This window comes from Papio anubis, chromosome 4 (genome assembly GCF_008728515.1).
Source record: "Papio anubis isolate 15944 chromosome 4, Panubis1.0, whole genome shotgun sequence".
NCBI classification, from domain to species: domain Eukaryota; kingdom Metazoa; phylum Chordata; class Mammalia; order Primates; family Cercopithecidae; genus Papio; species Papio anubis.
In genome coordinates, this window is record NC_044979.1 from 92,786,979 (window position 1) to 92,809,256 (window position 22,278).

Genomic DNA, 22,278 nt, shown 5'->3' on the forward strand with positions numbered 1-22,278 from the left:
CTACACTGAGCTATGTTTTTCCCTCTGCAATCTGGCAAAGATCAAGAAAACTGATAGTATCATGCTGACAAACATATGAGGAACAGCTGTTCCCATACATCACTAGAGGGAGTATTAAATTTGTACAACCTCTGTCTGTCTCTATCTCAAAACTGCCCATATCCTTTGAGTCAGCAATTCAAATTCTAGGAAACTATCTCACTAATACACTCACATGTGTGAAATCGCACATGGACAAGATTATTCACTGTCGCTTTGGCTGTAATAACAAAAGATTGGAAACAACCTAAAATCCCATTAATGGTGGACTGGTTAAATACATGGAATACAAAAGCTAAAAAGGAAGAAGCAATTCTGCATCTCCTGATAAGAAATGATTGCTAAAACACATTCAATAAAGAAAGCAAAATGTAGAACAGTGTAACTGATGTGCCATCACTTATGTAGAAGAATAAAAATAAATCCTAGAAAATATGAATATTTTGCTTATACATGCATGGAGTATTTCTAGAAGGAATCACAAGAACCCAGTAGTTACCCCTAATGGCTCACGCATGGTGGAAGTGTTATTTTTTTTTTTTTTTGGTAATTTTTTTACTAAGTACCCTTTGTTATCTTTTTAATTTTGTGCCATGGGTATGTGTTACCTATGTAAAAACTAGAAACTTAACATATAACATTTTAAAACAATGGCTGGGTGTGGTGGCTCATGCCTGTAATTCTTGTGCTTTAGGAGGCCAGGAGTTCACAATCAGCCTGGGTAATATAGTGAGACCCTGTCTCTACAAAAAACAATTTTAAAACATTTCAAAACCAAATGAAATCTATGAGCCACTTTATTTGCCTTTATTTTTTGGTGGCCATTTTGGGTTTTGCTTTTTTTTTTTTTTTTCAGCTGTCTTTCCCCTTCTTGCTTTGTCTATGTTGATGCTTTTCTCTCTTTTTCCCTTCTCCTCTCTGTTTCCCTTGCCCCACCTCTGTCTAATACATCAACAACAAAACAACAACAATTAGCATCTACCACCAATTTAGCATATACCAATAACTGTCTTTAATGGATAGGATTTCATTTAATTCCCACAACCACCCCCAGATGGTTAAGTAAGTATTATTTGCCACAGTTTACAAATGAGGAAACGCAGGCACAGGGAATTGAAGTGCCTTGCCCAAAGCCACACAAGCTGTAAATGATGGAGCTGGGATTTAAACCAAGTCTGTCTCTGCAATGCATGTTTTTTCTAGTAAACCATACTGCCTGTGATATGGAATAAGTACATGTATTTTTTCCTTAACTTTTGAATAAAGTATGATGACCTTTGTTTCTAATTTGTAAATCAAATAAGCTTAATATTTTATATGGCTTTTAAAAAGCACACATACAAAGAACATTTTACAAATTAAACTGTTCTTTACTTCTAAATCTTTGATGATTATTTCCAACACATAAATTCCAAGGAAATCCCACCTTTCACTCATTTACCATCCTGTGCACCAACCAAGTATTTGAATCCATGCTATTCCTTAGCACAAGAAAGATGGAGCCCTCAAGAAACTCTCAATCAGTTGGGGAGAAAATAATAACAGTATTAATAGCTCATGTTTACTGGGCCCCTACAATGTGCCAGGCAGATGCCAAGCACTTTACATAGGTTCTGACAACTCTGTGACATAAGGTGCAACAGCTACTTCCATTTTTAAAATGAGAACAATTAAGCCCAGATGTTAAATAACTTCCCAGTGGACCTCAGCTTAGAAAATACAGAACAAAGATTTGAATCTGGGCAGCTTGGCTCCAGAGCCTGTGCCATCACAACACTGCCCGGAAACAGATTAGTACAGTACATGGCCCTGCGGGAGAGCCCAGAGGAGAACCCGCACTATTCCTGGAAATGGATCAGCAGAGGCTTCCGGGAGGATCGAGGCATGATCTGAGTCTTGACAGAAGTTCAGAACATAGAGACGTCACGGCATTCTACCCTGCACTGAAACTGTTCTAAAAAGACTGGCATGCTTTGGAGAGAGAAAAAAAAATTGTAGCATAGAGTCTCATGTGACCTGCCTGGGAGCTGTGCCATGCAATGGAACCAAATTTCTACCAGGGAGTTTTACATTTTACTCAATATTCTGAAGTTTAGCTATCACACAGTAAAGTACCAGTCAGGTTCCTGTCATCAGTGGGTACTGGTGGAAGAGGACAGGGAATTGGATTTAAGGACACTGTTTGTTCTTCTAATGCAACATCGTAGAAATATGTAACAGAACTGTAACGGAGATGAATCATAAGGAGGACACAGCAAAGATGCTATGCCAAGAATAATATTAGGAGAAGTGATGTTCTGTCATTCTGGTACAGTTAAGAGTAAACTTATGATCTAAGAAGCAGCAATCCTTTAGAGACCCTAAGAACTCTTCAGGGCTCTCCTCATCCTGTCCACTCAGGGCCCCAAAGCCAGCCTCTTCATTCGTCAGCTCTGGATGGGACAGACAGTGACAAAGCAGAAATCCCTAGGCCCCTGGGCTGCTGCTCTGCAGCAGCAAACTCCCTCACTGTGACTAATTTTCTGCCTCTAATTTATCCCATGGCTCAAAAGAGCTGGGCTCAGCCTCTGCCTTGATCCATCAAGCCATGGTCCAGCATGTGGCTGGGGGAAGTCTGAGTGCATATAATTCTGTAGGACAAGGTGTGTCCTGCACACATCCTAACTCTCCCTCATTCAGGTGGCAGCCTGTGCCTATCTGTTTATAAAAGTGGCAGCCTTCATTCTGAGGTATAGAAGCAGCATACTTTGACGAGAACAATCTCTTTCCTTAAAAAGCTTTGTGTTCAATTGTCTTTGAAATGAGAGAAGATCAAATAATCCTTAATGGCTTTGATACATCCTTTTCTTATACTCCCCAAATAGTACTCATACAATATAACTAATCTCTGGATTGGATTGATTTTGCCTTCAAAATATCCTTTCATTTCCTTGGGCCCACTTATGTGCTGGAAGATATTTAACAACTAACTGAGGAACAGAGGGAAGGGAGGGCTCTGATTGTAGCATTTGCCAATTTCCATGGTGTAATGTTTCCACCTTAATTTCAAGTTACCATCAGGAGTCATTTAATGTAGAGTTGGGAAGAGATCAGTACAGCTGGCTATCTTGAACCAGAGCCAGCCAGCTCCTGCACAACCATGCCTGGGCTTCTCCATCTGGTCTCACGCTGAGATGTTTGCAAGAACCTCTGAGCCCACCTCCCAGACTACAACCCCCTGGGGTCTTCTTCATGCTCACTCAGATGAAATACTTTTATCATGTCACTTCTTCCAACAACCCTACCCCCAATTTACCGACCCCATTTTACCTCTTCTCCCAAAGACTAATGAACTTTTTCATGATTCTGGGATCATGCATCATCTCAGGGAAATCATTTAACTTCTCTGAACTTCAGTTTCTTATCCATAAAGTGAGAATAAAATAGTTACCTCCATAGAGTGAAGTTTAAATGAATTAATGTGTGTAAAGCATCTAGCCCAGCACCTGGCATCCACTAAATACCTGATTAATCCTACATGTCAATTACTCAAAGTACCTTAGAAGGAAAACAATGGTGTGGTTATAGAATTCAAGGTCCACGAATCCTCACAGGACTTCACTCAGTACCTCAAAACTATTCCACATTGGTACTTACTATTATATTTTTGATGAGCCCTAGAGAGAGAAGAAATGCTAAAAAAACCCAATGGTAGCCCATTTTAGCTTCTCAGAATCCTCAAGCAAGACCATGGCCAAACACTCAAACTCCTTCCCTGACCATTATCAAGAGAAGCTCTTTGCGTCATGGTGGGTCTTCCTTCTGCTTCCACAGGAAATGTAGTTTTCTCTTGCACAAGAACACAATCACAATAAGTGAAAGGTCACCTGAGGGAGATACAACCAGACCTGGAGATGGAAAGGAGAGAAATGTTGCAAGACTACAAAGTCCTTATCAAGGTGTCCATTTTTTTGCTTTGCAAAACAGACCTCGATAAGAAATGTCAATGTATTAAAGGTAACGGACCACACAAGATGAGAAGAGATGATGATGCCATCATTCATGACCACTCTCCATACGTCCTGCCACCAAGGAAGAGCAATGAGCTACTGATGCCCATCGTGGGGTCCAACCAAAGCATGGCTATGTCCCAGAACCAGCTGAAAAGCAAAGTTCAGCTGAACTGCAAACTCATTTTCATGATGCCAAACAATTTGCACAGCTTGATTTAGGGATTACACTGCTCCATGAACAACTGGTAAGTTAACCCCTCCAGGAAACCCAGTGATTATGTTAAATGCATCTTATCCCCATTAAGATATAAACTCTTTCCCCGTGCCTTAACAAGTGAATCGTGTGCATATGCAGGAGTCATCTGTAACCTCACTTGATGTTTCCCCTCTGAACTCTGACTGGTATACCTATAGCCATTATTCACCTCACCTCCACTCAGAGTTATCCAGAACATTACGCATACAAAGGAGTATAAATAGGGAAAGCAGATTGTCAAACGCCATAGATGACATTTTCCCATTACACCTAGATACAAATGAAAAAATGTAAAAATGACTAGAATGATTATACCATAGTGATAACAATGATTACTACTGGGTGCTAAGATTATGTATTTTATAGTTTTTTTCTTTTTGTTTATCTCTCTTTTCTGCTTTCTACATTGAAAATGTATTACTTGCTTTTAAATTAAAAACACTTAATTTGAATACCTCATATGAGTGCGGCCTTACAGGCCTGGGTACCCAGGAAGCCTGGGCCGGCCTGTATAATAATTAAGAAATAATTAATTGTATAATAATTAAGCTTGTATAATAATTAAGAAATTTGCTACCTCCTTTCAGGTGGCAGCCCTTACCAGGGCTCTAGCATCTCCTGAATCAGTTTAGTCTCCCTGAGGCCACCAAGATGTGGGCATGTCAAAATGGGTGGCACCCTGCCCAGTCAAAGCACTTCCACTAACAGGCCCTTGGGTGGGAACTAGAAGACAGCATCAGGCTTTGGGCTTTCAAAAAGTATTTCTTAATTTAGAGACTCCTGTTCCTATAGTCCCATTAAGAGTAGGTTCTTGATTAATAAGCATGGCTCATGAAGATCCACAGAACCACAGAATCCTGGAGCTAGGAAGGAATTCAGCAAACCCCTAAGGTGGGAGAGTACTTTGCCCCAAATCCGCAGTCCATCGTCATCTGAGCAGTCTCATCTGCCAACAGCTACACTCTCCAAACACAAGAAGCCAAGGATTTGGCAATGCAGTAAAAAGACAAGCCTAATTCAGGGAAACCCTACATTCAGCCAAAATTTTTTGCTGGCAGTATAAAACCCCCACTTCCTTCTGAATTCTGCAATCTAAATGAAGTCAAGAAGGGCAACAGGGCTTTCACAAGCCTGGCCAACTGAGTGCCCACACAATGTCAGACAGAAACAGCCCAGGACCCAAATTTCCGTCTGACACCTGCCCTGCCCCTGACTGCATAACTGGTGTCTTCAGCAGTTTTACTGGGCCCATGGTGAACAAACTTAACGCACAGAAGAAGTGGGCATGACAGCCTCTCTATTGGTTGTCCTAAAGAGATAGGAGGATCTGAGGCTTGATGGCAACTGCTTAGGCAGCAAGCCCCCCAAACAAGCCTTTGGCAATAGGAAGCCATTTCCACACATCCAGATCACTTTCCAAGCTGATGGGTGACTTCCCTTCTGTCCCCACCTCTCCCCAACCCCTGTCTCACCCATAGAAAAGTAGCACATAGAAAATATGGCTTCCAGGGTGAGAAATACAGGGAATCCCACAGTGCCCTTGGGGGACACAGTAATGTGGCTCCAACATAGACCACTGTACAGATCCAGTAGCACAGGAAGAGCTGCAGGCCTGGGAGAAAAGTGACAGCAGATGGCCGGTCCAGGCTTCCTGGGTACCCAGGCCTGTAAGGCCACACTCATATGAGGTGGGCAGCGCCCTTTGGAACCATATCTATGGTAGGTCTATAGACCAAGGGCTCCACTCTGTGCCACACACATCCACACACATACATAGGTATACACAACATAGAATTCAATAGCTTGAAGAAATTGCCTATGATTCTTTGACTTGCTTACCTGGATCTGAATTCTTCCGTAACATTTTAAATCAATCCAGGTGTACCCATCTTCAGAAATGATGGATCCCAATGTCTCAGAATTACAGAGTCCTCAACATGTCCAAAGCATGTCGTGGAAATTATTCCACCATGAAGACTGGAATAGCCTAACCCTCTTCATGGATTCAGCTTGCTAGTTCAGAGGGACTAAGACACTCTCTAGCAAATAACTAACCAAAAGGGCAGGGAAGGGAGGTAAAAGACGTCATAACCAGGCCAGTAGAATCCCCTGGTCTGGCCATTACATGTGATGATTTCAAATGGGTTCTTAGTACCTTAATTTTGAGGGAAAAGAGTAGAGGAAACCAGCCAATGCTTTGCATGCTTAGTTTCTGCCTATGACACTGAACTCAGAGAACTGAGATCTTTGGAGAAACCAAAGATGGCTCAAATGACTCGTGATAATAAATGAACGTATTACTGCTAGCTGACAAATGGAAGTTTCCTAATTATAAAGCAGAACCAGCAGCCACCACCATAGAAAGCCTATCCCACAGATGGAGAAGAGGCAAAGCACTGAAACTCAGTCTGAGGGACCTACCCAGCCATGGGGGCAGGGCCAAATGGGGCTTCTTCAGAATCAGCAAAGCAATTTTTCTCATTAGCAAACCAGCTTCAGAAAAGTCTGCAATCAGGGCACTCTCTTCCAGGCCTAGAGACCCAGGGAAAGGGGTATAGGGGTATCCCAAGGCAAAGAGAGTCTACACTTCTTGCCCGGGAAAGGCTACTTCCCTCCCAAGATGCCTGAGATTTTCCACTTCAGCAGGGGGAAGGTAAGTCACACAGCAAAATAATGAGGGCACAGAACAGATGACCTCCCTATAGAGTTTTGAATCAGAAACACAGCAGGGCAGATGTGTCCGTTCCCTAGTCTAGGAGGAGCTAGGTCCAGCCCCTGCACATCCTCCCCATCAGAAAAGCTGAGGCCAGACCAAGAATTCATCAGACCAAGGAGCTACAACAGGACATCAGAGCTGAGGCTGCAAAGCCAGGACTGAGACCAGACCAGGCAGGAAACTGTCAAGAGCTTTGGTCACCAGGCCTGGCTGCCCTCCAACATGAGCTGGCGCTTTCCAAATTGACATACCACATGTCCCTAATATTCTCTCTTCAAGTAATACCACCATCAAAGCAGGACATTTCCCAGAGCCTTCTTCAAGCCTGGTGTCTGCTCAATGGGACTCAATCCCAGAAGAAGCTGTTAAGTCACCCACTGTTTCAGTTTACAAACTTCTTACGACTTGGTGACAAGCGAAACTACATTCTGACAGCAACTGCAAGTTCCCTAGTACCCCGGACTTCCCGTTTTTTCTTGCTGTACCCCCTCCTGTTAAATCACAGACTCATCCATCTCCAACCCCCAGAATATAGAGAAAGAGCACAACACTACATCTTAACTCCTGAAACGTGGAGAACACTTCTCCTTCTGAGAGCTTAAGTACCAAATGGAAACTACTTTTCCCCCTTGGTCTTAAATGTATTACTAGATTCTGAACTGGACTCTACCACTATGTAGGAAAGCAGTCATGGGTGGTAATTCTGGGAGATCCAGATAGGACATGCCAGTCCTACATGGGTGGCATAGGAAGCCAAGTTGCTGCTTCCTCCCTGTGCACTCCCATTTGTCCGGACTCTCTTGATCTCAGCTGGTGCTCGCTTCAAATCAGCTATGATGCAATCCAGCAACTAAAGTATTTAGTTAATAAATGCTGACAGCACAGCCTCTTCTGGTCACGTATGCATACTAAAATACAGGGGAGAGTTGCAGGGAGGAGGGATATATGGGAAATCTCTGTACCTTCCTCTCGATTTTGCTGTGACCTAAAACTGCCCTTTAAAAACAACGAGGGGTTGGGCACGGTGGTTCACGCTTGTAATCCTAGCTCTTTGGGAGGCCGAGGCAGGTGGATCACCTAAGGTCAGGAGTTCAAGACCCGCCTGGCCAACATGGCAAAACCCCGTTTCTACTAAAAATACAAAAAGTAGCCAGGCGTGCATCTGTAGTCCCAGCTACTCGGGAGGTTGAGGCAAGAGAATTGCTTGAACCTGGGAGGGGACGGTTGAAGTGAGCCAAGATCATGCCATTGCACTCCAGCCTGGGCGACAGAGCAAGACTCCTTCTCAAGAGAAAAAAAACAAAACAAAACAAGAAAAAACAAGGAATGAGCTCTCCAAGCAAAAAATCCATTGAGATGCAAAGGAAGGAAACTATCATTGTGGAATTGCGCATGTTACATTAACATTTTTGGAGCAAGGGAGAGCTCATCTCTCCCACAAGCAAATTCCAGCCCAAGGCATTGATACTAACAAAGTGCCATGCTGTGATGTGCAGGGGCAGACAGCGTCCCCAGGCTCCCTACATGCATGCATTCCCACAGTTTGCCCTTTCTTGACCCCAGAAGCATCAGGCCCCTTCACCCTCGAGGGCCACTCTCAGAAGTTTGAATTAATGGCGATCACCATGCACAGGGAAGGCTGTGGACTTCTGACATACAAACACTTAGCGGAAGGCTTGGAAAAAGTCTAGTAGGAGCAAGACACAAGCTGGACTAATTATCTAAAACAAGAGACCTGGTTTGGGGGTCTTAATGTTCTCAAAAAAGAGAGAAAATTATTATTATTTTTCATTTTGCACTTTGTGCCATAAGGCATTTTCAACAAAACACAGAATCTCATTTCTTTCTAGGGAAAATGATTGGGAGACCAGCTCATTGCTGGTACAGAAGCCTGGCTCAGTCCTAATTCCTTCATAGGCAAGACACCAGGTGAACTGATAGAGCCGAGCTGGAAGAGTTCTCCAAGGCAGAGACTCTGAGCCAAGGAATGTTCAAAGAGCTAGCATGTATTGTGGGATTACTATGCGCCAGGATTTTTTTTATATTCCATCATGTTCCATGTTCACAACAGCCCTAGAAGGGAAGAACTATTATTACCCCCGTTTTATAGGTGAACAAACAAGGGCACAGATCCCTGATGTAACAGCCAGGATCAAACAGCTGGGAAGACGAGAAAATCTTTCCCAGGCTAGGATAACAGAGGGTTTGGTTGAAAATACAGGCGATTAGGTGCTACCTCTGAAAAAAGGAGCCAGGATAGGAAGGAGACATTTTTCCCTGTATGCCCTGATGTCCTATTTGAACATTTTATCATGAACACGAACTTCCTATTTTAAAAAACACTTTTTATTGAAAAGATAAATCTGTGTGTTGTATTATGTCACTCAGTTCAAGTACTTGAAATTTATTGAATTGTATTTTCTAAAAAATAGATATTTGAGCAAAAGCAATCTCACATTACATAGACAGAACACAACGCACGGCTGCGGAGCTGAGAGCAGTGACTTCGTTTCATGCAGGAAAGAGAACTTGGTTCAGGAGCGTCTACGTTGCTTAAGACCAGAGAGCACTAAAAGTGAAACCATCCAGCCATCCTCCCCCATTTTCATTTTCACACCAAAAAATCCCACCGCGGCAGAAGACCACTGTCTCTCTGTTTAGACAATCGGTGAAGAATGGATGACCTCACTTTCCCCAACAGGCGGGTCCTGAAATGTTATGCACAAAACAAAACTTGAGTAAATGCCCAACAGAGGTCACTGTTTTATCGATCTTGAAGAGATCTCTTCTTAGCAAAGCAAAGAAACCGATTGTGAAGTTAACACCATGTTTGGTAAATAAGTGTTTTGGTTTTGTGCAAGGGTCTGGTTTCAGCCTGAAGCTATCTCAGAGTTGTCTGGGTCTCTGGAGACTGCAGGGACAGCCTAGTCTAGAGCCCATTTGCATGAGACCAAGGATCCTCCTGCAAGAGACACCTTCTGAGGGAAGACGGCTTCTGAACAAGCTTGACCCAATAAGAAATCTTTGGGTGCCAGTGGGGAAGCAGGTTCACAGCCCAGAGCCGTGCCTACGTCCGTACTTTCCTTGTAGCTTCTTCTGATTTCAAATCAAGACTTACAGGGAGAGGGAGCTATAAACACAAGCTCTAGAAGATGCCACAAGGTCCTCCTTTGACATCCCCAACAAAGAGGTGAGTTGTATTCTCCCCCTTTCTGCCCTGAACCAAGTGGGCTTTAGTAATTTCAGGGCTGCAGGAGACCCAGTGGAACAGTGGTGAAGAGACTCAGGTGGCAATGGGGAGAGCACTGGCAGCACAAGGCAAGCCTCTGGCACAGAGAGCAAAGTCCTCACTGGCAGGATTCCCAAGGGGTCACTTGGGAGAGGGCAGGGTAGCAGCCAACCTCCTCTAAGTGGGTTGAAGCAGGTGAAGAGGAAAGTGGCAGAAGCCATGCGGTGGCAAAAAGGAGTCACACACTCCACCTGGAGACGCCTTGAAGTAACTGCACGAAATTTGAGGGTGGCCAGGCAGTTGTACAACAGCTGCTCACAGGGAGAGCCAGAACACAGAAGAACTCAGACGACTGGTAGCATTACCTTCTTCCTAACTCCAGGCTGGGGGGCTGCGATGGAGTCAGAGGAAACTCAGTTCAGAACATCTTCGGTTTTTACAAATACAAATTAACTGGAATGCCAAATTCTAGCCTGTTAATCTGGTCACTGAATTTTTTTTTTTTTTCCAAAAAACATAGCTTTAGCTTATTTTTTTTCTCTTTGTAAAACTTCGTGCATGACTTCAGCTTTACTCTGTCAAGACATGCCAAAGTGCTGAGTCACTAATAAAAGAAAAAAAGAAAGTAAAGGAAGAGTGATTCTGCTTCTTAGCGCTAGCCTCAGTGACGACCTAAGCTGCACTTTTCCCCCTAGTTGAGTCTTGCGATGCTAAAGGACGTCACATTGCACAATCTTAATGTTTCCAATCAGCCCCACCCGCTCTGGCCCCACCCTAACCCTCCAACAAAGATTTATCAAATGTGGGATTTTCCCATGAGTCTCAATATTAGAGTCTCAACCCCCAATAAATATGAGACTGGAGATGTCTGAGGCTCATTCTGCCCTCGAGCCCACCAGGAACGAAAGAGAAGCTCTATCTGCCCTCCAGGAACCCAGATATGAACTCCGTCTCCACAAGTAAGTGCAGGAAATCCCTAGCCCTGGAACGGCCAGCGGCGGTCGAGCCCTGTGTGAGGGAGGGGTGTGTGGCCCAGGGAGGGCTGGCGGGCGGCCAGCAGCAGAGGCAGGCTCCCAGCTGTGCTGTCAGCTCACCCCGCCGCTCGCTCCCCTCCGGCACAGGCGCCTTCGGTCCAGTTGCCTTCTCCCTGGGGCTGCTCCTGGTGTTGCCTGCTGCCTTCCCCGCCCCAGTACTCCCAGGAGAAGATTCCAAAGATGTAGCCGCCCCACACAGCCAGCCACTGACCTCTTCAGAACGAATTGACAAACAAATTCGGTACATCCTCGACGGCATCTCAGTCCTGAGAAAGGAGGTGGGTAGGCTTGGCAAAGGGGCTGAATGGCCCGTGTGCGCATGCGTTCCCCTTGCCCCTGTCTGTGGACTGGGGCTGCCCGCATTAGGAGGTCTTTGCTGGGTTCTAGGGCACTGTAGATTTGAGGCCAATGGGGCCGACTAGACTGACTTCTGTATTTATCCTTTGCTGGTCTCAGGAGGTTCCTTTCCTTTCTGGAAAATGCAGAATGGGTCTGAAACCCATGCCCACCCTTGGCATGAGCTGAGGGTCATTGCTTCTCAGGGCTTCCTTTTCCCTTTCCAAAAAATAAGGTCTGTTAAGCTCCTTTTTGTCCCTTGGGCTTTGGAAGGACTAGAAAAGTGCCACCTGAAAGGTATGTTCAGCTTCTCAGAGCAGTTGCAGTACTTTTTGCTTATGTAAACTCAATGGTTAGGATTCCTCAAAGCCATTCCAGCTAAGATTCATACCTCAGAGCCCACCAAAGTGGCAAATCATAAATAGGTTAAAGCACCTCCCCACTTTCAATGCAAGGTATTTTGGTCCTGTTTGGTAGAAAGAAAAGAACACAGGAGAGGAGATTGGGAGCCCACACTCGAATTCTGGTTCTGCCAAACCAGCCTCGTGATCTTGGGTAAATTCCCTACCACCTCTGGACTCCATCAGTAAAACTGGGGGTGGACTAGGTGATCTCATAGGTCCTTCCAGCTGGAACATTCTATGGTTTGAATTATATTCACCTAACTATTGTCAAAATTGCTGTTATTAAATATCTACTGTATGCCAGGCACTTTAAATAAGTATTGTGTCTAATCTTCAAAATTTGCAAGGAAGGTTTTTGGAGATAAGGAAACTGAGACTCAGGATTAAGTAACACACCTGAAGTCACAGGTGAGCTTGGAACTGAACCCAAGTGTGCCCCCACTCCACTGGAATTTGCTTGCCAGAATGCCAAAGAGTTGTGGCTTCATTTTTCTTAGAGACTTTCCTGGCTGTGGTTGAACAATGCAAAGGCCCTCTAGTGGTGTTTGTTATAGGGGCACTTAGGTGATAACGATTCTGGTATTCTTTCCCAGACATGTAACAGGAGTAACATGTGTGAAAGCAGCAAAGAGGCACTGGCAGAAAACAACCTGAACCTTCCAAAGATGGCTGAAAAAGATGGATGCTTCCAATCTGGATTCAATGAGGTACCAACTTGTCACACTCACTTTTCACTATTCCTTAGGCAAAACTTCACCCTCTTGCTTGCAGTGCCTGTATACATATAGATCCAGGCAGCAATAAAAAGGGGGTAAATGTAAAGAATGTTATGTAAATTTCGTGAGGAGGCCAACTTCAAGCTTTTTTAAAGGTAGTTTATTCTTGGACAGGTATGGCCAGAGATGGTCCCACCGTGTTGAGATTTTAACAACTGTCAAATGTTTAAAACTCCCACAGGTTTAATTAGTTCATCCTGGGTAAGGTGGTCTCAGGGCCTTTTCCCTCTCTGGCTGCCCCTGGCAGGGTCCAGGTCTGCCCTCCCTCCATGCCCAGCTCATTCTCCACAGTGAGATAACCTGCACTGACTTCTGATTATTTTATAAAAGGAGATTCCAGCCCAGCATTGACAAGGGCAAGAGTGTAGGAAGAACATCAAGGGAGAGAATCAGAGAAGAATCCCCACTGCCACATTCTAGCATCTGTTGGGCTTTGGGTAAAACTAATTACATGGGGCCTCTGATTGTCTGGTTATTTAAAATGATGCTGTCCAATGTCCCAAAACATGCTGCCTAAGAGGTACTTGAAGTTCTCTAGATGAGCAGAGGGAAAATATGTCAAATTGTGGCAGTTTTAACTTTTCAAATTGATTCTATCTCCTGGCAATAACGAATTTTCCCACCATCTTTCCTCTTAGGACACTTGCCTGGTGAAAATCATCACTGGTCTTTTGGAGTTTGAGGTATACCTAGAGTACCTCCAGAACAGGTTTGAGAGTAGTGAGGAGCAAGCCAGAGCTGTGCAAATGAGTACAAAAGTCCTGATCCAGTTCCTGCAGAAAAAGGTGGGTGTGTCCTCCTTCCCTCACCTTGGTGTGGGAGAAGACAGGCTCAAAGACAGTGGCCTGGACAACTCAGGGATGCAATGCCACTTCCAAAAGAGAAGGCTACATGTAAACAAAAAAGTCTGAGAAATAGTTTCTGATAGTTACTGTTAAATCTTTTTTTGTTTGGTTGGCTCTCTTCTGCAAAGGACATCAATAACTATACTTTATATTAACTGAGGTGGATTTTAACATCAATTTTTAATAGTGCAAGAGATTAAAAAAAAAAAAGGAGGGGGCAGAAAGAAGTACATCCATCCCCACCCAGTGATCCACAGAAACAAAAACCAAGGGGCATAAAATGATTTTAAGATTTTAGTTATTGTCAAGAGGCATTCTTCTCATTGTAGTTGTTTCAACTCTTTTTCCTACCTTTTACCAGAGAGTTAGTTCAGAGAAACGGTCAGAGACTCAAGGCTGGAAAGAGGTACCAAGGGCTTTGGCCACCAGTAGCTGGCTATTCAAACAGCAGGGAGTAAAGAGTTGCTGGCTAGCATGTGGAGGAGACAAAGCTCAATAAGTAGGGGCCTAGAAGGAAACCCTTGGTGCTGATCGTGCCTCTGCTATTTCTACTTGTTAGCCTTAAGCCAGGGTTTCTCCTATGTGAACGTGCATGGGAATTCCCTGGGCATCTTGTTGTGGTGTAGAGTCTGACTTGGCAGGCCTTGGGTGGGTTTGAGGGTCATATTTCTAGCAGGCTTATATCCCTGGTGATGCTGCAGAATTCCAGGACCACACTTGGAGGTTTAAGGCCTTCCACAAGTTACTTATCCCATCTGGTGGGTCTATGGAAAGATGTTTCCCAGTCCTCTTTACACCACCAGATCACTGGTCTTTCGACAGATCCTAAAGGGATGGTGAGAGGGAAACTGGAGAAAAGTATTAGATTTAGAGGCCACTGAAGAACTCATATTAAAATGCCTTTAAGTATGGGTTCTTCATTCATATACTAAATATGAACCATGTGCCAGGCATTATTTCATATGACAGAATACAAACAAATAAGATAGTGATGCTGGTCAGGCTTGGTGGTTCATGCCTGTATTCCCTAAACTTTGGGAGCCTAAGGTGAGAACTCCTTGAACTCCTAAGGCCAGGAGTTCAAGACCAGCCTGGACAACATAGCAAGACCCCATTGCTACAAAAACACAAAACCAAACAAACAAAAAGATAGTGGTGCTTCCCTCAGGATGTTTGTGGTCTAATGGGAGACAGAACAGCAAAGGGATGATTAGAAGTTAGTTGCTGTGAGCCAGGCACAGTGCTGATATAATCCCAGCACTTTGGGAGGCTGAGGTGGGTGGATCACTTGAGGCCAGGAGTTTAAGACCAGCCTGGCCAACAATGTAAAACCCCATCTCTACTTAAAAATACAAAAAAATTACCCAGGCATGGTGGCGCACACCTGTAACCCAGCTACTCAGGAGGCTGAGGCACGTGAATCGCTTGAACCCGGGACACGGAGGTTGCTGTGCACCGCTGCACTCCAGCCTGGGTGACAGAGTGAGCCCTGCCTCAAAAAAAAAAAAAAAAAAAAAAAAAAGAAAGAAGAAGTTCATTGCTATGGAAGGATCCTACTCAGAGCAGGCACCCCAGTTAATCTCATTCACCCCACATTTCACATTTGAACATCATCCCATAGCCCAGAGCATCCCTCTACTGCAAAGGATTTATTCAATATTTAAACAATCCTTTTTGCTTTCATTTTCCTTCAGGCAAAGAATCTAGATGCAATAACCACCCCTGAACCAACCACAAATGCCAGCCTGCTGACGAAGCTGCAGGCACAGAACCAGTGGCTGCAGGACATGACGACGCATCTCATCCTGCGCAGCTTTAAGGAGTTCCTGCAGTCCAGCCTGAGGGCTCTTCGGCAAATGTAACATGGGCACCTCAGAGTGTTGTTGTTCATGGACATTCCTTCTTCTGGTTAGAAACCTGTCCACTGGGCACAGAACTTATGTTGTTCTCTATGGAGAACTAAAAGTATGAGCGTTAGGACACTATTTTAATTATTTTTAATTTATTAATATTTAAATATGTGAAGCTGAGTTAATTTATGTAAGTGATATTTATATTTTTATGAAGTACCACTTGAAATATTTTATGTATTAGTTTTGAAATAATAATGGAAAGTGGCTATGTAGTTTGAATATCCTTTGTTTCAGAGCCAGATCATTTCTTGGAAAGTGTAGGCTTACCTCAAATAAATGGCTAACTTATACATATTTTTTAAAGAAATATTTATATTGTATTTATATAATGTATAAATGGTTTTTATACCAATAAATCACATTTTAAAAAATTCAGCAACTTAGTCTGTGTGTGTCACGTGAAGCTCAATAAAAACAAGTTTCATGTCACTGCCACCACCACCACCAAAAAAAAGCTATAATCAATCACATTTTTTATATATATATATACATATATAAGCGCCTACTACATGCCAGGCATCATTAAAGGTGTTGCATCCATCACGTCATTTAACCCCAGCACTTGCACACTGCTTTCTGGTTGTGGAAGTCTAAGTGATTTATCTCAGTCACCCAGCTGGAAGGTCAGGCAGGGGCCCAGATTTGAAATCCAAGTCTACCTACCTACAGGTCCCCTACTCTTAACTTGTAAGTCCCATTGCCTCCCAGGAACTGAGGGATGATGTAGAAAATTCCAAAACATGTTAATATAGGGAATATCTATAAACATGCGATCAAAGTCTTTGGGTCTATACAACCACTGTATAAGGCATAACAATGTACAAGCTTCCAAATAATAACTAGAAGTTCTGCCTCCCTCTTCTGGGTTCCTAAAGCACTGCACCTATCTACCTGTCAAAGCATCTACTACATTGTACCACACCTTAAAATCAACGGTTTTTTTCTTCTCAGCCAGCATGTGGATGCCTCAAGAGAGCAGACTCCTTTCATGACTTAAAACTAATTTCAGGGGGAAAAAAAAGACAAGACAGGCACAGTGGCTCACGCCTATAATCCCAGCACTTTGGGAGGCTGAGGCAGGAGGATCACTTGAGGTCAGGAGACCAGCCTGGCCAACATGGCAAAATCCCATCTCTACTAAAAATACAAAAATTAGCTGGGTGTGGTGGCACACCTATAATCCCAGCTACTCAGGAAGCTGAGACATGATAATCACTTGAGCCCGGGAGGTAGACCCTGGGGCTACACTCCATCCTGGGCAACAGAGGGAGATTCTGTCTCAAAATAATAATAATAATCAATAATTTTTTTTAAAAAAGACTCTTTCCTATATTAATCTTTGCATCCTATACCCATGGCCCCAAGCCTGACCAATGAAGGCCCCAGTAAATATTTTTTGAGCAAAAAAAAATATATAGATGATCAAAGATAAGAAAGATAGGAAGACACCTCAATTCTTGTAGTCATATAGTGTTAGGGGAAATCACTAATTCTGTGTTTTTAAGTATCTTCATCTTAAGGAAAAATAGCAATTAGAAAGAAACATTCAAAGGACTTCCAAAGAAGGCAATGAATAGCCAGTGCATGTATACCTACCTCCATTTCCTTTGCCACCGGCAGTAATCTTCATCTGCCCTCTCCCCTCCCCCACCTAGAGTGGTAGTGAGAGAGGCAATCTGGACAACTTAACATGGCCTCGCTTATCCATCTCAACATGACACTGGGAATTTGGTGCAGATTTCCCCTTTCTAACCCCTGCAGTATAAAAGTTCTGTCTCCTTATAAAGCTTTTCCCCACCCTACCCGCTACAGACTTCTTCCTCTAGGGGACGAGTTCTTCTGGGTAAGGGAAAGTCCACAGAGGTCAAAAACCGAGAGGAGCTGAGCCAGAAAAGAGCCACATACTCTGATTTCTAGAAACCACGCATCACAAGTGGGCTTCCCAAAACTAGGGTCAAGTCAAAGAACAAAGAGAAATTGCGGTCAACTGATGCCTTCGTTCTTCAAACAAAAATGGGTTGAGTATCATAGATAAGTCAGGGAAACCTCGTGAGAAAGAAGTGAAAGGATAGATATGATCCCTGCCCTCTTGTGCAGTACGCTATGGAAGGGAAAACAGATATTAAATAAAGAATGTAAGTGTGATGAGGTTTCCAAAAAGAAATATGGGCTGTGCTGAGAACCCATACTAGGGGCACCGATAATGTAAGTGAGCCCTGGTTTGGCTGCTCACCACTGAAAAGCCAGACATGAAAGACAAGGGTGGTGGGAAGAAAAGTCAGTTCATCAAAAAGCCAGTAAACCAATAAGATGGTGAGCTAGCATTTGAAGGTACCATCTTGAATTTTAAAATTTATCACAGTAGTTTTTAAAGAGAAACTTGGTATGGGAGATATGTGGGAGTGGTGCGTGGTGTACGGTCTGTGTGTCTTGCTCTGATGGCTATCTCAGGTAACCGCCTGTCCGGAGGTCTGTTTGGCGTCATCTTAACTTCAGCTAGATGATGGATTCGTTGTTCATGATTCCTTCTAACCAGGAGGATTCTGCAATGGGGGCTCCCTGCCTCATTTGTTTAAAGATCAGCCTCTGGGATTTTTAAAGCAAGAGTATAATTAGATAAGCATGCATTGCCAGAGGGGAGTATCTAGAGAGGGAAGGAATGAAGAGGTTAGAGGAAAGAAAAGGAAGAAAAAGAAAGTGGGTGAGAGGCGGAGCAAGATGGCAGAATAGAAAGCTCCTCCAATGGTCCCCCTGGCAAGTTAACAACTTTTTCCCTCTGCTTTTCTCAAGCAGGAGTTTTGCCCCATAGCCACCACAAATGCCAAGTTAACAACTATCTGCACAGAAAAGAAAAAACAAAAAATACCTTCATAAGAATCAAAACTCAGGTGAGCACACATAGTACCTGGTTTTAACTTCATATCACTGAAAGAGGCACTGAAGAAATTAAAAATCAGTCCTGAATCATGATGCTACCCCTCCCCTATCCACAGCAGCAGTGGTGTCGCGCAGAGAACGTCTCTGGGCACTGGGAGAAGGAGAACGCATCAATTGTGGGGCATTGAACTCAGTACTGTCCTGTTAGAGGAGAAAGAAAAACCAGACTAAATTCAGCTGATGCCCACTCATAGAGGGAGCATTTAAACCAGCCCTAGCCCAAGGGGAATTGTCAATCCCAGCAGTCCAAACTTGAGTGGCCACAAACCTCACCACCGAGGGCCAAACTTGAAAGGCAGTCTAGGCCTCAAGGACTGCAACTCTTAGGCAAGTCCTAGGGCTGAACAAGGCCCAGAGACCTAGTGGACTGAGGGGACATGTGACATACTGAGATACCATCTGAGGCAGCCAAGGGAGTATTGGCTTCGCCCCTCTCCTAATCCTAGGCTGTACAAGTCATAGCTTCAAAAGAGATTTTTTCTTTCTGCTTGAGGAGAGAAGACAGAAGAGTGGGGAGGACTGCCTTACATCTTGGATACCAGTTCAGCTACAGCAGGATAGGGCACTAGTCAGAGTCATAAGGTCCCCATTCCAGGCCCAAGCTCCAAGACAACATTTCTAGACACATCCTAGGCTAGAAGGGAACCCATTGCCTTGAGTGAAAGGACCAGTCCTGGCAGCATTCATCACATGCTAACTGAAAAGCCCCTGGGCCCTGAATAACCAGTAGTGATATCCAGGTACTATGTCAAGGGCCTTGGGTGAGCCTCTGAGACTTGCTGGCTTCAGGTGAGACTCAGCACATTACCAGCTGTGGTGGCTATGGGGCAAAACTCCTGCTTGAGAAAAGCAGAGGGAAAAGTAAACAGGGCTGTATCTTGTTGCACCTTAGGTACCAACACTGCCACAAGGGGGTAGAGCACCAAGTGGGATCTTGGGTTCCCTGATTCTAAGATTTAACTCATAAGTGGCATTTTCGGACCTGCCGTGGGCCAGAGAGAGGCCTATTGCCCTGAAGGGTGAGTCTCAGGCCAGATAGCATTCACCACAAGCTGACTTAAGAGACCTAGGGCCTTAAGGGAACATCCATGGTGGTCTGGTAGCACTCCTTAAGGCTACTGGGGAGCAAGGTGGGCAGTAGTTACAGGGTGAGGATTCTCTGCTTTTGAAAAGGGGAGAGAAGAATGAGAAGGACCACATCTTGTAGGTTGAGTGTCTGCTCAGTCACAAGACAATAGACTACAAGGTAGACTTCTAGGTTTTTCACTCTGATCCCTAACTCCCAGATGGCACTTCTGGACCTACCCTGGGGACCTCACCACCCTGAAAGAAAGGACACAGGCCTGGCTGGCTTTGCCATCTGCTGATTGTTGAGCCCCAGGGCCTTCAGCAAACATAGGCAGTAGCCAGGGAGTGGTTACAGCAGACCTTGGGTAAGACCCAGTGCTGTGCTGGCTTCAGGTCTGACCCAGTGCAGTCATAGTGGTGGTGGCCACAGGGGTGCTTGTGTCACTCCACTCCCAGCTTTAGGTGACTCAGAACAGAAAGAGAGATTCTGTATGTTTGGGAGAAAGTAAAAGAAGAGAACAAGAGGCTCTGCCTGGTAATCCAGAGAATTCTCCCAGATCCTGTCCGAGGCTATCAGGCAGTACCTCTATGATTCTGCAAGAACCACAGCATAACTGGGTGGGAGGTGCCCCCTAAAGAACAAACAGCTTACATTACAACACCCAAATCCTTTCAAATACCTGGAAATCCTTCCCAATAGGATGACTACAATAATACCTAACTCTTCAATGCCCAGACATCAAAGAACATCTGCTAGCATCAACACCATCCAGGAAAATGTGACCTCACCAAATGAACTAAATAAGTTACCAGAAACCAATCCTAGAGAAACAGAGATATGTGACCTTTCAGACAGAGAATTCAAAATAGCTATTTGAGGAAACTCAAAGAATTCAAGATAACATAGAGAAGGAATTCAGAATTCTGTCAGATAAATTTAGCAAACAGATTGAAATAATTTTAAGAAATCAAGCAGAAGTTATGGAGCTGAAAAATGCAATTGGCATACTGAAGAATATATCAGAGTCCTTTAATAGCAGAATTGATCAACAGAAGAAAGAATTAGTGAGCTTTAAGACAAGCTATTTGAAAATACATAGTCAGAGGAGACAAAAGAAAATGAAAAACTATGGAGCACAACTATAGGATCTAGAAAACAGCCTCAAATGGATAGGTTTAAGAGTTATTGGACTTAAAGAGGAGGCAGAGAAAGAGATGGGGTAGAAAGCTTATTCAAAGGGAAAATAACAGAGAACTTCCCAAACATAAAGATATTAATATCCAAGCACAAGAAGGTTATAGAACACCAAGCAGATTTAACCCAAAAAAGACTACCTCAGGGCATTTCATAATCAAACTCCCAAAGGGCAAGAATAAAGAAAGGACTCTAAAAGCAGCAAGAGAAAATAAGTAAATAGCATATAATGGCACTCCAATACTTCCAGCCGCAGACTGTTCAGTGGAAACCTTACAGGCCAGGAGAGAGTGGCATGACATATTTAAAGTGCTGGAAAACAAAACAAAAACCTTTCACCCTAGAATAGTATATCCAGCAAAAATATCCTTCAAACATATAGAAGAAATAGACTTTTTCAGATAAACAAAAGCTGACAGATTTCATAAATAACAGATCTGTCCTACAAGAAATGCTAAATGGAGTACTACAATCAGAAAGAAAAGGACATTAATGAGCAATAAATAGTCACCTGAAGGTATAAAGCTTACTGGTAATAGTAAGTGCATAGAAAAACACAGAATCTTATAACACAGTAACTGTTATATGTAAACCACTCTTACCCTAAGTAGAGAGACTAAATGATGAACCAATCAAAAATAATAAGTACAATTTTTCAAGACATAGCACTATATGATATAAATAGAAACCACAAAAGGTTAAAAAGCTGGGGACAAAGTCAAGAGTTTGTATTAGTTTTCTTTTTGCTTCTTTGTTTATGCAAATAGTGTTGTTGTTATCACGTTAAAATAATGAATTTTAAGATAGTATTTGCAAGCCTTATGGCAACCTCAAACCAAAAAACATACAATTGATACCAAAAAAAATAAGAAGCAAGAAACTAAATCATATCACCAGAGAAAATTATCTTTAATAGAGGCAGACAGGAATGAAAGAAGGAAGAGAAGACCACAAAACAACCAGAAAACAAATAACAAAATGGCAGTAGTAAGTTCTTACTTATCAATAATAACATTGAATATAAATGAACTAAACTCTTCAATCTAAAGACATAGACTGGCTGAACGGATGAAAAAAAACCATTGATCCGTTGCCTACAAGAAACACACTTCACCTATAAAGACACACCTAGACTGGTTTTCTTTTTGCTTCTTTGTTTATGCAAATAGTGTTGTTGTTATCACGTTAAAATAATGAATTTTAAGATAGTATTTGCAAGCCTTATGGCAACCTCAAACCAAAAAACATACAATTGATACCAAAAAAAATAAGAAGCAAGAAACTAAATCATATCACCAGAGAAAATTATCTTTAATAGAGGCAGACAGGAATGAAAGAAGGAAGAGAAGACCACAAAACAACCAGAAAACAAATAACAAAATGGCAGTAGTAAGTTCTTACTTATCAATAATAACATTGAATATAAATGAACTAAACTCTTCAATCTAAAGACATAGACTGGCTGAACGGATGAAAAAAAACCATTGATCCGTTGCCTACAAGAAACACACTTCACCTATAAAGACACACCTAGACTG

The 22,278-nt window shown here is 43.2% G+C and overlaps 1 protein-coding gene across 2 annotated transcripts; it reads left to right on the forward strand.

Moving 5' to 3' along the window:
- The first annotated feature begins 10,511 nt into the window (after window positions 1-10,511).
- On the forward strand, window positions 10,512-15,919 carry IL6 (interleukin 6). Of its 2 annotated transcripts, NM_001173536.3 has the most exon segments (5): window positions 11,132-11,191; window positions 11,354-11,544; window positions 12,600-12,713; window positions 13,421-13,567; window positions 15,322-15,919. In NM_001173536.3, coding segments are annotated over 5 exon segments (639 nt in total). In that variant the 5' UTR covers window positions 11,132-11,172; the 3' UTR covers window positions 15,490-15,919.
- Window positions 15,920-22,278: the final 6,359 nt, after the last annotated feature.

Bases quoted from the DNA above. Each gene is read 5' to 3' on its own strand.
- IL6 (XM_031664885.1), top strand. From the start codon at position 11,173: ATGAACTCCGTCTCCACAAGTAAGTGCAGGAAATCCCTAGCCCTGGAA. The intron at 11,545-12,599 runs GTGGGTAGGCTT...ATTCTTTCCCAG, and splicing joins TCTCAGTCCTGAGAAAGGAG to ACATGTAACAGGAGTAACAT. The intron at 12,714-13,420 runs GTACCAACTTGT...CTTTCCTCTTAG, and splicing joins TCCAATCTGGATTCAATGAG to GACACTTGCCTGGTGAAAAT.